The sequence below is a fragment of the Montipora foliosa genome, chromosome 2 (genome assembly GCF_036669935.1).
Source record: "Montipora foliosa isolate CH-2021 chromosome 2, ASM3666993v2, whole genome shotgun sequence".
NCBI classification, from domain to species: Eukaryota; Metazoa; Cnidaria; class Anthozoa; order Scleractinia; family Acroporidae; genus Montipora; species Montipora foliosa.
Window position 1 is genome coordinate 57,537,731 of NC_090870.1, and position 15,395 is coordinate 57,553,125.

Genomic DNA, 15,395 nt, shown 5'->3' on the forward strand with positions numbered 1-15,395 from the left:
TGAAAGAAAATTTCCTGGGAGGGGCCCACGCCTTAACCACGTAAATCACCTCTTCGATGGCTGTGTTGCCAGCATGGTTGTTCTGGTGGTGTAGTGGTGATCACACCCGACTAGTAATGGGGGGGACGTGGGTTCAAATCCCGCTCAGGGCAAATTTTCTTTCAAACATTTATTCAGTTAAAAATGTGATTATTTGGGGTGTGCATTGTCAGGGTTTCTCTCCTACACTCTCTCTAAAATTAAAATTAGCCTGTATCCTTCTAGGATCCTTCCTTGTCATCTGCTAAGTTGACTACGGTCGTGCATCATTAATTTGATCCTTAGTTGGATTTCAAGTGAAGTTATAGGCTCCCCTACCTTGTCACCTTGAAAGAAAATTTCCCGGGAGGCCCACGCCTTAACCACATAAATCACCTCTTCGATGGCTGTGTTGCCAGCATGGCTGTCCTGGTGGTGTAGTGGTGATCACACCCGACTACCGGTAGTAATGGGGGGATGTGGGTTCAAATCCCGCTCAGGGCAAATTTTCTTTCTAAAATTTATTCAGTTAAAAATATGATTATTTGGGGTGTGCATTGTCAGGGTTTCTCTCCTACACTCTCTCTAAAATTAAAATTAGCCTGTATCCTTCTAGGATCCTTCCTTGTCATCCGCTAAGTTGACTACGGTCGTGCATCATTAATTTGATCCTTAGTTGGGTTTCAAGTGAAGTTATAGGCTCCCCTACCTTGTCACCTTGAAAGAAAATTTCCCGGGAGGCCCACGCCTTAACCACGTAAATCACCTCTTTGATGGCTGCCGGCAGCTGCTAACTAACTCTGACCTTTTGTGAAGTGTGACGAGCTCCGGGTGGCAAATTATGTAATATTTCTCAAGTGTGCATAAGTTATATCTTTTAGTAGTGTACAATACGAACGCACGTATATATATAATGTCCTCGTAATTTTATGTCCTCGTAATTTTAAATTTTTAAGCTTCAGTTCTTATTCTGCATAGTAAATTGTAGTAATGTAGATAGAACACCACCCTAATTAACTTAGTGTTAGCATGGTGATATCCTCTGTGAATATTGTTTTTATTATTATATTATTGTTAATAATAATTGGACTTTCCAGTTGCCTGCTATCCACCCTTTGCATTCTATTGCAAATCATCTGCAACACAATAGCCCATTTCTGAGTTGCTGCATGCCTCAGTTTCAAAGTGAGTCCTGCAGTGCACAACAGTACTGTAATTGAAATGCGTATTCTTATGCAAATCAGACTCATTTCCCTTACAGTAGTTTAGCACCAAGCCTCACTTTGAAACCGTGACAAACAGCAACTCCGAAATGGCCCTTTGTGTTTTTGGTTTAAGTGATAGGTCTAAGTTTGGAATGTGCCATTGATAATTACTCAAAAATTGTTTTTAAACTTAAACATTGAAAAATTGTGAGGACAGGCTCATTAATCGATTTTTACCTGCTTATGTATTATGCAACCTTTGCTCTTTATCATATAAAATAACACTGTAATTTGTGCAAATGAACATTTTACATTATGCCTTATTTGATTTTGTTACCATAATATTAGTCGCTCTACACTGTATACTGTGAGGATCAGAAAAGCATGTGAACACCTGAAATACATGTAGTTGTGGAGTTTGATTATAATTATTAATTTTAAGGGAAAGCCAATCAGACATGATAAAACTTAAAACTGCATTCCAACAGAAATATTTAATAGGTTAAATAGTTTGTGACCTATTTTTTTTTGCTCACAGGTTGTGAACTTTTCATTTCAGGTGTTCATTTTTTTTTGAGTGTGGAAGGAAGTCGCCGCCTAACATTGCTTCTTTTCACTTGCCCCACAAGTTGGTGTGCATGAAACCATACCGAGTCCTTTAAATTAATATTACGAAAGTTAATAAGAAATGCTCTAGGGTGGAATAATTTAGTTCAGATTATTAAGAATTTATCAAGACATCTTTATATAAGTGTGGTCAGAGTAAGAGATTTAACAGTAACTTCATTAAAATCACCACAAATTAATTGCATTTTTTATAATCAATGTTTTTGTATTTCTCCTTTTAACTGAACGTTACATGTACTTCAATTCAAGGCTTTTGCTGTGGATTAATTAATATGGATAGAAAAAGTGGAGTTAAAGCAATAAAAACATTGTTCAGCCACTGAAGAGTGTTACTCGCAATAATGGTATCATTGAATTCAACTTTTAGCTTAATTTTCCAAACTTTCAGTACTTATAGTAATGTATGTGTGTGTTACTGGTGTGTAACTCATATGTAGAAAATATGAAGTGTATTCTGTTATTAATTTCTTCGTGCTCAATGTCTTGTCTTTGTGGGATTTCTGAGGGCTTCATTGATCTTTAACATACGATACAAAGTCTTGTCTCTCACAAAAAAAAAATTACCCCCTTGTGGGGACGCAATATGTGTATTTTTCATACCAACTTATGAGGACTTTGCTGAAGTCCCCTGAAGTATGGTATGGTTACAGTTAAATGCCAACTTCTGGGGACATTTTTGTGAGGACTCGAAAATGTCCCCATATTCTGAACTGTCCCCACAGAGCTGGTGTGCATTCATATGTCTGTCCCCGTAAGTGTGCAGGGGTGAACGCACACACACACAACCGAAAAAGAGTTGGGGGGCGGTTTAGAAAGACGTTGAGGCAATAGCATCGTAGATGTCGTTTATTTCCAACAATAACTTTAGAAGACACTGGATGCTGCCTCCTCCTCAGGCGTTTCGCTTTTTCGATATTTAAGTGAGCGCGGGACGCTCCTTCCCGTCTTCCTTTGCTCGAAATTTTCATAGAGAGAGAGACGTCTAGGAACGAGGTAATACCAGATGTCTTTAAGGAGGGAGCGGCAGACGTTTTTGTCTCAGTGTTAACCTTAATATACGTATAATGGGCAGTTTAAAAAAAAACAAACAAACAAAAACAACAATAATCATAACAACAAAAACAATACCCTGAAAGATACCAACAAATGGTAAAATTTTGAAAGGCAAGATGGAGGGAAAGAAATCTTTCTTTAATACCAAATCGGTGATTGTTACTCTTAGGAGATACAATTAGCGTATCAGATAGACTGATACTTTTTCCTCTAGGTCCCTTCTGCCGACCCAGAAAGGTCTCAGAAGTAGGACTAACTAGAGTCGAGATGTTGCTAATATATATAGCTCGAGAGTGATTTTGAAAAAATCGGCTATGAACAGATTCTACATGTCGCGCCTTGTCTTTGTAGGGTGGATCCATTGCAAAACGCACTGCATTGAAAAGCAACGCCGACCTCGATTGCGTGATGGTCATGAACAGTATTGAAAAGGCTTCCCAGTTGAGCAGCAAACTACCCGACATCTTGTGTGTGCTAGAGTCACGCTTGGGGAGTAACATAGGGGACTCATGGAGATTGACTTCCATGAAGAAAACGCGTTTCTCCTTGCAGTTTACCATGTCACGTTGTTCCACCCCTGGGGAGCCTGTTAAAGTTGATCTCTTACCAACATTTGAAGCAAGCGTAGAAGGCATCAGTGGTAAGTACTTAACCGCAAGAGTGGCAATGTTGCGTTCACCGTTAGTTATGTTACTCATGGTTTCTTTTTTACTAATTCTTGCAATCATGTTTCGATTTATTATTTGTTTCATTATTTTATTATTTAGAACGAGAAAGGTTTTACAGAAAAATGCTTGAGGACAAAAAGAACTGGCCATACTACTCTGCAGCTCTTGTGCTGATTCAAAAACACTTCGTCAAGGAACGGCCCGCACTCGTAAAAGACCTGATTCGGTTGGTTAAGTATTGGCGCAAGACGTATATTCCACAGAGTGGTAGTAAGCATGTCCCGCCCTCCTATCTTCTGGAGCTTCTCACAATACACGCCTGGGAAAATACAAATCGTCCAGAAAGCTTTGACATGAAGATTGGTTTTAAAGCTGTTATGGAGGTTCTAAAGAATCACCACAATCTTCGTGTTTCTTGGGAAGATTACTACAGAAGGAATTTGATTCCACGCAGGTACATTCATGGAGAGTTTAAAATTGTTTTACTACAGTAGGAATAAGCGAGCCGCTTATTACATTCTCAACAACATAGGCGTCTCGGATGTTTACCTTCCCCTTACTATGACGCATTGGGTCTTATTTTCTATAATCCTTTTATTTTATTTCAATCAGCTGAAAAATCCGTAAGTAATGGTTCTCATGGCAAGACATTCGTCATTCCGGCGTAACAAGTTGTTAATTTTAAAAATATAGCAATTGCACAAATTGTCTTTTACTATAGAATTTTGTTTATGGCATTTATGGCGGTTTGGCAAATTAAGGCTAATAACTTGCTGCTCAAAATTGCAATACCGAGCTAATTTTGATAAAAAATTCATGCGCTCGACGTTAAAAGTTTTGCGGTCGTGATAAAAGTGGGAATTCCCTTCTCGTCATTTTCAGATGTTACAACAACAACGCTTGGAGTTTAGATGTCGCATGACTCATTTTTGAAGTAATTTCTGCTGTTTAGATTTCCAAACGATTACTTCTTCGTCGATTCAATATAGAATACTGTTTTCGCCCACATTGTTCGTTAAAAGGATAAACTTTTGGGTCATTTCAGACTTCTGTTTGGGCCACATATCATTGATCCTGCAAACCCAACCAACAACCTGTACGTTGCTGTTGACTGCTGGGATGAGGTGAAAAATGTTGCAGAACAAACCATGCGGAAACCCCTTCTCAGAGATGTGTGGGTTACAGCTAACTGGAGATGAAGAACCACAATTTTATTAGATTTATTTGTAATATGTAGAGTCCCTAAAGGGATTAGGGTATAATTTTGGGTGTGTAGTGTTTAGCAGCCTGGCGTGTCATCGATAGCGTCATCAACTATGTAACCGCGTGATATCTATTTCTTAAACTATTGTAAGTAGTCACCCTGTATTAGTTTTGCAGTTCATTAAAGCTTCTAGTAAGATAACAAGTCTCTGCGTTCTTTAGGAACCCGAGAACTCAACAGAGTCAACCTCTCTATTTTGTGTATTGTCAAAACAACGGAAGAAAATGGTGTTTGATGACATTTTGAGCCGATGAGAAGGCTACCCAGATCGTTTATCAAATTTCTGATATCTGCTGGCGGCCATCTTGAACTGAAATTTGCTACATGTTTGTTTATAGTTAAAGTGAGCCAAGACGTTCCAGAGTGATGAGAGGGTCACCAAAACCATTTACCAAGATTTTAATTTGGGCTTCTTGTCATCTTCGAATCTTTACCACAGGGGATAACCTACAATCGAAGGAATTATGAGCCATATATAGCTCATATGGTAATTCCCTCGCCCCAAATTCATAAATAGCCATGATCATGACATTCCGTTTCTCACAGTGATTTATTCGGGACATGTGTCAATCAACAGTTGCAATAGCGATGTTTCCCGTGACGTCACCTATTGTTGTGCCAACCAGCGGGTTATTGGCTGTTGAAACAATACATGCTATTGTTCGGTGGCTGGCAAATTTGAATATCAAAAGAAATTTGACGTCAATGTTTGTAAACAAGAAACATCGCTATAGTATAAAAAAAATCATCGCAATAGGCCATTTCCGAGTTCATGTCTGCCTCCTCTTCAAAGCGAGTCTAAGTGCGAAGTTTTTGTTATGAAAATTAGTTTTCATTCATATGTAAAGTAGAACTAATTTTCATAACAAAAACTTCGCACTTAGACTCGCTTTGAAGAGGAGGCAGACATGAACTCGGAAATGGCCTATTCACTATTGCTTAACTCGTTGTATATTAATTCCATGTTTCTTCTGAGATTTATGTTTTCTCCAGCTGTACAGAGGCCACGATTAAAAGAGAGTTAAATAAAACCACGCACATCTTGTTTATATCATACTATCAACTATTTATAACTTCGTTTTCTGACGAGTGTGTAACCTTGTTCCCAGGGTCCTCTCCTACTCTTCCTCCGAGAGGACGAGTAGGGGAGAAACCTGGGAACGAGGTTGGACGAGTGTGTAGGGATGTGTAAGTGAAATCATCACGCTTGGAGCCTGAATCACGCCCAACGCTTCTTCATTTCACCTAAGAAAAATTAAAAAAGATAATAAAATTTTAAGTATGTATTGACAAATAAAATAATACACAAGAACAAAGAACTCACCCAGCAAACCCCTTTTGTTCGCGAAGCAAAGAGGTGAAACCCACGATCTGCCTCTTGCTCACAAATGAAGGGCAAGCCCACAAATATTGCTCTGCTCTGTAACAAGGTAAAGTTGACTATAACTCAACCTCGTCCCCAGGTCTTCTTGGTTAACGGTATATCAACCTGCAAGAAAGCTGTATTTTTGACGTCATCAGTTTATTAAACGCAACATTCTTCCAAATTTGGTCATCAGTAGCTGGTTATGGTGAATAACGCGTGTGCTTTTAGCCAATCAGAATCGGGGAAATATTTTGAATGAATAATAAGAAAGGTTTTCGCACTTGTGAAAAAAGTGAGTTATTGGGAGAAAACCAACATTCAGTGTTTCTATAGCTCATGATAAATATTGAATTTACATTCTAAGTTTTTTATATCTGATTAGAATACTAAAGTAAATTTGCAAAAGGTCTCTTGAAATAATGAGTGTTAAAGAACCTAAAATAACACCTTAGACAATCTTAGTCAAAACATACCACAACACTAAAGGACAACCAATCAATAAGTAAAATGGCCGAGACAAACCAAATCACTAAACAAAAAGTATGAATTACTCTTGTTTGTTTTATTAATTTCACTTAAATCACTTAGTTTAGCGGAGTTATTGAGAGTTTAGGCGAGCTTGCCTTAGTAAATTCCCTCTGACTGTTTTTAGTCTAGATCAGGTCTAAATCGACCAAGAAATGATACTTATAAGTGTTAGGGTGGTGACAGGTCTATAAAGACCGTTCATAAACATTTTTATTTGGTTCATCTTCTTTTTTAAAAGGGGTATGATTTTGGGTCTGTACTATTTTTAAGGTCATATTAAGTAGCCTGCAGGCATGTATGGTAGCATCAATTATGTAACTGTGGAATATTTATTTCTAATGTGATTTTAGGTAATTAATAGTTTTGCAGTTCAATAAAGCTTTTAGTACAAATTATGAGTCTCCAGGCGTTCTGCAACAACTCAAGAATTCGAAAAGATCAAATTTCAAATTTCATTTGTGTTTGGGTATTGTCAAAATGATGCAAGAAATGGTGTTTGGTGACACTTTGAAACGGTGACAAGACCACCTATATCATTTATCTCATTTCTGATTTCAGCTAGTGGCTATCTTGGATTTTTCCAAAGAGGTTAGCCTATGATACTGGGTCAAAATCTGAAATTTGCCACTTGTTTGTTCATAGTTAATGTGGACCAAGATGTTTCAGAGTGGCGAGAGAGTCACCAATACCATTGACCAAGATTTTGATTTGGGACGTTCTCATCTTCGAATTTTTACCAAAGGGGATAACGTACAATTCAGTAGTCTGAGAAAACAGCCATGAAAACATATTTGCAACGTCACCAACTGGTTTTCCTACAAAATGATGTCTGAAGAACGACAACTGCATAAATTCCAAACTAATGACGTGCCACTGCCTAGATCTGGAAAGCACTTCTGATTGGTTGTGCCAGGAGGGAAATTTGCCTTAACCAATCAGAAGCAAGGTGTTTTCGATAAGAAAAGAAAACTCTAGCTGTGCTCGGCAAAAACTGGCGAACTCCGAATAGAAAAATCTATTGGAAATCGTGGCCCGCAACCAGACGCTACTAAAACCTCATGAAAAAGCTAGACCTAAACAAAAAATAATCATGAAGGGAAGAAATAATTTGGCTTAGGTCGCCTTTCGTGACTTGCCAGTATCCCGAAGGATTTCGCTGGTTAATAAGTCATCCTAAACCACGAGTGGGAAAACTCAAGCGCGACAAATCTGGCAAGGAACGTTCTGATTCCAACGTTATTCAGAGGAAGCAAATCGATTAAAAATCGATACAGATTTTGTACAGTCCGATTGGTCGGCTTGGAAGAAGAGATAATCGATAAAGATTCTAGGCAATCCTATTGGCTGGTTTTGCAATTTTGGGTACAACGTCTGTGAAAAGGCGAAAACGACCAAGGCAACGATCAACCAATCATAGGTAACGTCTGCCTACCTAAAGTTTGAACTCATTCTTCTTATAGTTGTTGGAGTGGGGGAATTCCTAGTCATAATATATAACATTTATTCACCGAAGTGGAGGAGGCTAGTATTGGATGTTTACCGAGGTTGCGAAGCGGTGGGGTAAATAGCCAATACTAGCCACCGACACTGAAGTGAATAATTGTTTTAGTATATACTAAAACAGTGAGATAATTGAGCACAAAATGATGTCTTTTAATTCATTTACTGTTGCCAACGATTACAATTTTGGCGCGCGATGACCGAACGGCCGCGAGCGAGCGCCCGAAAAACACTATCCACTGTTTTAGTATATACTAAATAGATTTAGCCAGGGCTAAAAGCGAAGCTTTCGATGATATTTATAGTTTGCTCAAACAAAAACATGGATTGGTTTGTTAGCTAGGACCCGCACCATTTTTCTTTAGATTTTGATTTGAATATTTGGTTTTGGTTACCGGCACTTTTGAGAAGCGGGCACTAGGGCTTTCCCAATTTTTAGCCCTCAGGAAAAGTGGTGGGGAAAAGGTTGAACTCAACATTCTTAACCCAACGTATCTTAACAGATCTAATGTTACTGAAAATTGCTTCGTTATTTTAACCAGCTAGAGCTTTTTTGGTTTGTTTCTATTTTTTTATTCATTTTGTTTGTTTCCAGCTACACCCGGTCTATAATAGGCAATTTCTCAATTAAAGTTATGGGCGTAGCTTGAATGACTTGAAAAGTGTTTTTTAGATGGTTGGTTAACTGCTCATTAGTGAAGCTACACACGTGTGCCATCTTGAGAAACGATTTATGATTTCTTAGTAAATCTTTTATTATGTTGAATCTGCTGTGGAACGATTTATACTTTCTCAGAACGAGCAGAGTTTTACATGCAAATGGTGCACGATGAAGAAAACTGGGAATACTATTCGGCTGCTATTGTGAAGTTACAAGTAGAGTTCGTCAAGAAACTGCCTGCAAACGTAAAAGACCTGATTCGCTTGGCAAAGTATTGGCGCAAGAAGTACATTCCACAGATTGGTAGTAAGCACCTCCCCCCCCCCCCCCCCCGCCTCCTATCTGTTGGAACTTCTCACCATACACGCCTGGGAAAATGCAAATCGTCCAGAGAGATTTGACGTGAAGATTGGTTTTATAGCTGTTATGGAGGCTCTAAAGAATCCCCACAATCTTCGTGTTTCTTGGGAGTATTAATACAGAAGGGAGTTAATTCCAAGCAGGTACATTCGTAAGGTGTTTAAAAATAGCTTTCCTGAACGTTTAAAAGAGCTGCTTTTTACATTCTCAAGGAGTCAGGCCGTCTCGGTTGTTAATAAAACAGTGGAAATTTGAAATAGGTCCCTCACCAATACCCCTTCCCATGACGCCTTAGGTGCTTTTTGCATGCTTGTTTTACTTTATTTTAATCAGTTGTAAAACCCGCTAGGAATGACTCTCGAGACAAGCAATTCGTAAAACGTTCTGGTACTTGAAAGATACAGTAATTGCAGAAATGTTCTTTCGTTGTAAAGTTTTATTTATTACATACCGTATTTATTCGAAATAAGCACCCAAGCCCGATTTATCGCCCATGCACCCGGCTCGAATAAGCGCCCATCCTAATGGCAGAAAAGTTAATAAGCGCGTGATTTCCCGCTTGTTAATATCTCAAAAGAGTTAAGAGTGTTTACGATAAAATTGAATAAGTACTGATCACTAGCGATGGTGTTTTCTTCAGAGCATTTTACAGCAACCTTCCTTTGTTACATCTTCGCGTTTTGTTATTACCATTTATTGTTTTGTTGCAAAATAAACTGGACATACTACACTTGCTGAAAGTGGTGAAAATTTAACAAGCGCCCAACCTCGAATAAGCGCCCACCCTCAAGGTCCAAAAATTGGGCTTGGGATCGCAACAACAGCTATGTCTTCAAGAGCGGTCGCCTCGGCGATCACTGGCGTTGGAATCGTTGTAAGCGTGCCTCTCGGTGTCGTGGGTGCTGTGTGTGGCCTGGTTTCAACCGTTTTGTCGGCTGTCAACAAAAGGATTGAAAAGAAAGTGAACAAGCACAGCCGCCTCTCCGCTCTGGCCGCTGCAAAGCATGACACAATCCGCTCCTTTGTTTCCCAAGCCCTGGATGACAACAGGATTTCGGACGCGGAGTTCAAACACATCACACAAGAAATGAAAAGCTACAACCAAATGAAAGTGACTTTACGCGAAAAATACGTTAAAAAACAAGCCGCTTCGCCCACGCGGGATCTCGAAAAAAGTAAAAGAAGAGATTCGAGAAGAATTTCGGAAAAAAATTGCGGCGACCAGCGCCACTTTAAACTGAAATTTGAGGGAAACAGTGCTCGGTTTCATCTCAGTTTCTCAAAAAAATGAATTATTTTCCTCTTTTGCGGCTTTTTGGCACTCTTAACAGGCACAAAAGAAATAGTGAAATGGTGACAAGTGCTACAGTAGAGCGGAACATCATGTTCTATCGCATATTCTGGCGCCAATTCTTCAATGGCTTCTTCTTGGCGCTGCACTTCTATTTGAAAAGCTTCAAGCTCGTCTTCTTCCAAAGCTTCTTCTGCAAGAGCCTGAAAGAACTCAAAGAAACCGAGAAGATCCCGATGCACTACAACCCAAACGAGGGCCCTCTTCTCTCTTTTCTTTACGGCAATCACTTCCTTGAGGATCCTCTCTTGAACTAGGAGAGGCATGGACTGAAACAATTTGTCAAGCGGACAGTTCTCTTCCATGGAAGGCACAGGAGCTGTCATTGCTCGAGGGGCGCCTTCTTCTAAGAGGGGTGTTGCCCTGCCTCGGCTCTAGGATGGGAGGGGGAGGACGGTCCGGTCTGGTTTGAACCGGTTTACCCCTCGCCACCCCCTACCCCCACTGTACCCGTTGCGCCAGAACCCCCAGTTTACATGTGTGTATCTCCTATCTCTGGTAATAATCTTTTTACAAAGGAGGTAAGTAGTTTCTCTGAGCTACCACCGGAAGACAATCGACACCCAGGTTTTCAGCTTGTAAAGGTCAATCAAGATTTCTTGAGCTGCGTAAACTACTGTGTCTACACTTTAGAGAATCCAACTGTGACTTCATTCTCGTCTGCTCTGCTGTAGGAATAGTGCCCTTAACATTTTAAGAGATGAAAAGAAATATGCTGTTGACAACAGGAAATGTCAGCAGGGCCTCTCCAAGTTCAAGTGTTTCCATGTACCTCCGCAAATGTCATTTATTGTAAAACCTGTACGTTATACGATAAGTTATACATTGCCGAGATATGAAGTCGTCTTCCGCAACACAGATTCCGCAACACCTTCGCGATATTGAGTAGAATGACAAGGACGCATCTAAGCCAGTCGCTCGTCATTTTAATCTCCATAACCACTCCAAACAACACATGGCGATCTGCGGCCTTTTCCTAGATCACGCAAAGCCGCAAGAATCTAGAACAAAAATTCATCTTCCAAATCGGCACATTCAATAATCCCCACGGTATTAACGGACGCTTTTCATTCAATTAATGTATTTCTATGTTTCACGCGGTCGTGTTACCTCCAATGGCGTAGCTCCTTCTCCTCTATATAAACTACACACAACCCATAATTCCTCGATTCTCTATGACGAAGGGCTTACGCTCGAAACGTCAGCTTTTAGAATCCCTTTACGGTGGATAATTTAAATTATCAACTCCGTTGATAAAACCAAATCTTTCCAAGTTCGCATTTCCACGGATGTACATTTTTGCGGGTGTTTGTACTTTTTCGACACCATTTGGACACGTACCATTAACCTTTGCACTAATTCTGCTCTGTGCTTACAAAAATCAAGTTGTTACTGAAGTAGACGATAAAAATTGAAATGCCTGGGGGACTGCAACAGTTTTGCCGCACAACAGCACTTGGGAAAAGTATAGTGTTATACCAATTGCGACTAAACGCCAGTTATCAATCCCAGGAGAGTTGGCAGTAAGATATGAAAGTAGAAATGTATGAAATATTGAACCACTAAAGAGACTGATATAAATACATAAAGACCCTCACGATGATGTGTGAGCAGGTGTAAAAGAAATGCCAGGAGGAAATTCAAAGATGAAAGCCAGTTTTGCCTTCGTGAGAACAAATATCGAATATCACACACCATCCGCGTTTTCATGATACTAACCTTATTAAGATCTGTAGGGTGGAAACTTATAATTCCTAGACAGAGCTGGCATTTAAGGGGATTTGACAAAAAGCTAAACAAAGGAGAAATAACAGACCTTGATTTTAAAAACCGCAAAAAGATTTCTTCGAAAAGTAGAATATGCTAACCAAGATACCAACTGTAAAGCCTGCAATGTTTTGTGTCACATTTACTTTTCTTTACTACTCGCATTTTGTTGTGAAGCATCTCTTGCGAAGCATATGTTGATTTATTTGTTACAATAGCTAGTTTACAAACTGTTTATGATGAAGTTCAATACTAGTTAATCGCTCTTTTTTCATTATTTCTAGTAGTCTTATGAATGACTACGGTTATTATAAGCAAGTTTCAGTGGTCATTAGTTCTCGGTCCATGAACTCGTTTGCGTGTTTTGTTTTCAGCACATCGTAAAAACCACTGCTCGCCTCGAATAGCTGTAGCTAACTGCGAGCAGTACTTATCTTACTTTGTATGTTTTTAAGTCTTAAATAAACTTAAAAGTTGAACTTGAATCATGACTATGGACATCTTACAACTCCTAGTTAGAGGTTTGTGGAACTGGACGAAAAAATGGATTTACATTGGTAACAAATCTATAGCAATGCTGACTCAAATACCACATTTGCACATATCTGCCTCCGTTTGCCAACGAGCACAGATCGATTTTACACCACATTTGTTACCCATAGCAATGGTGGTAAATGCCACATCTGTTTAAGATTTTCGCTCTATGTGCAAAAGAATTGTGCAGCTATGAATTTTCTTCGCATTTGTACACAGAGCAAATGCGGATGCAAATGTTCTCAGGTTCTGATTATTCCTATTAGAACAGACTCAAGCAATGTAAAGCAGAACTTTACTGATAAGGAACTCCTCCCATCACGCAGAATGCCGCCACTCATCCGGGAGTTTAGATATGCCGACGGTAAATGAAAGCTCCTCCGAGAAAAGTGGGCAGAACAATAAAGAAAATGATTACTCCCAAAACCATTTGTTAACATTTTGCAGAAGAGGGATCAAGAAAAGAAAATACACCAAAATTTGTTTTTTAAGGTTTCTATAACTGTTATAAAATATGCTTTGCAAAATGAGTGGCAATTAATTTTATTTCTTGCGAATAGTTTAAGCCAAGTTCAAAATTTGACTCAAAACCATGTGGTCCCCCCTTTGGGTTTTGGTCAAAATTTCAACTTTGCTAAAATCGTGCACACAGCTCAAATAAGAATAGAAATCAAGTTGTCGGAGTTCTTGGAAGCATTTGCACATGATTTCTAGACTCCTTTTTCAAATAGGCAGAGTTTAAGCCAAATTCAAAATTTGACTCAAAACCATGTGGTCCCCCCTTTGGGTTTTGGTCAAAATTTCAACTTTGCTAAAATCGTGCACACAGCTCAAATAAGAATAGAAATCAAGTTGTCGGAGTTCTTGGAAGCATTTGCACATGATTTCTAGACTCCTTTTTCAAATAGGCAGAGTTTAAGCCAAATTCAAAATTTGACTCAAAACCATGTGGTCCCCCCTTTGGGTTTTGGTCAAAATTTCAACTTTGCTAAAATCGTGCAGACAGCTGAAATAAGAATAGAAATCAAGTTGTCGGAGTTCTTGGAAGCATTTGCACATGATTTCTAGACTCCGTTTTCAAATAGGCAGAGTTTAAGCCAAGTTCAAAATTTGACTCAAAACCATGTGGTCCCCCCTTTGGGTTTTGGTCAAAATTTCAACTTTGCTAAAATCGTGCACACAGCTCAAATAAGAAGAGAAATCAAGTTGTCGGAGTTCTTGGAAGCATTTGCACATGATTTCTAGACTCCTTTTTCAAATAGGCAGAGTTTAAGCCAAATTCAAAATTTGACTCAAAACCATGTGGTCCCCCCTTTGGGTTTTGGTCAAAATTTCAACTTTGCTAAAATCGTGCACACAGCTCAAATAAGAATAGAAATCAAGTTGTCGGAGTTCTTGGAAGCATTTGCACATGATTTCTAGACTCCTTTTTCAAATAGGCAGAGTTTAAGCCAAATTCAAAATTTGACTCAAAACCATGTGGTCCCCCCTTTGGGTTTTGGTCAAAATTTCAACTTTGCTAAAATCGTGCACACAGCTCAAATAAGAAGAGAAATCAAGTTGTCGGAGTTCTTGGAAGCATTTGCACATGATTTCTAGACTCCTTTTTCAAATAGGCAGAGTTTAAGCCAAATTCAAAATTTGACTCAAAACCATGTGGTCCCCCCTTTGGGTTTTGGTCAAAATTTCAACTTTGCTAAAATCGTGCACACAGCTCAAATAAGAAGAGAAATCAAGTTGTCGGAGTTCTTGGAAGCATTTGCACATGATTTCTAGACTCCTTTTTCAAATAGGCAGAGTTTAAGCCAAATTCAAAATTTGACTCAAAACCATGTGGTCCCCCCTTTGGGTTTTGGTCAAAATTTCAACTTTGCTAAAATCGTGCACACAGCTCAAATAAGAATAGAAATCAAGTTGTCGGAGTTCTTGGAAGCATTTGCACATGATTTCTAGACTCCTTTTTCAAATAGGCAGAGTTTAAGCCAAATTCAAAATTTGACTCAAAACCATGTGGTCCCCCCTTTGGGTTTTGGTCAAAATTTCAACTTTGCTAAAATCGTGCACACAGCTCAAATAAGAACAGAAATCAAGTTGTCGGAGTTCTTGGAAGCATTTGCACATGATTTCTAGACTCCTTTTTCAAATAGGCAGAGTTTAAGCCAAATTCAAAATTTGACTCAAAACCATGTGGTCCCCCCTTTGGGTTTTGGTCAAAATTTCAACTTTGCTAAAATCGTGCACACAGCTCAAATAAGAAGAGAAATCAAGTTGTCGGAGTTCTTGGAAGCATTTGCACATGATTTCTAGACTCCGTTTTCAAATAGGCAGAGTTTAAGCCAAGTTCAAAATTTGACTCAAAACCATGTGGTCCCCCCTTTGGGTTTTGGTCAAAATTTCAACTTTGCTAAAATCGTGCAGACAGCTGAAATAAGAATAGAAACCAAGTTGTCGGAGTTCTTGGAAGCATTTGCACATGATTTCTAGACTCCTTTT

The 15,395-nt window shown here is 39.1% G+C and overlaps 1 protein-coding gene across 1 annotated transcript; it reads left to right on the forward strand.

Annotated features, from left to right (window-relative positions):
• The first annotated feature begins 599 nt into the window (after nt 1–599).
• Nucleotides 600–4,979, forward strand: LOC137993663 (2'-5'-oligoadenylate synthase 1-like). Its single transcript, XM_068839629.1, has 3 exons — nt 600–3,543; nt 3,671–4,025; nt 4,617–4,979. The coding sequence occupies exons 1-3, from the start codon at nt 3,312–3,314 to the stop codon at nt 4,768–4,770; spliced, it is 741 nt and encodes a 246-aa protein (XP_068695730.1). The 5' UTR covers nt 600–3,311; the 3' UTR covers nt 4,771–4,979.
• Nucleotides 4,980–15,395: the final 10,416 nt, after the last annotated feature.

Bases quoted from the DNA above. Each gene is read 5' to 3' on its own strand.
- LOC137993663 (XM_068839629.1), top strand. From the start codon at position 3,312: ATGGTCATGAACAGTATTGAAAAGGCTTCCCAGTTGAGCAGCAAACTA. The intron at 3,544-3,670 runs GTAAGTACTTAA...TTTATTATTTAG, and splicing joins AAGCGTAGAAGGCATCAGTG to AACGAGAAAGGTTTTACAGA. The intron at 4,026-4,616 runs GTACATTCATGG...GGGTCATTTCAG, and splicing joins AGGAATTTGATTCCACGCAG to ACTTCTGTTTGGGCCACATA.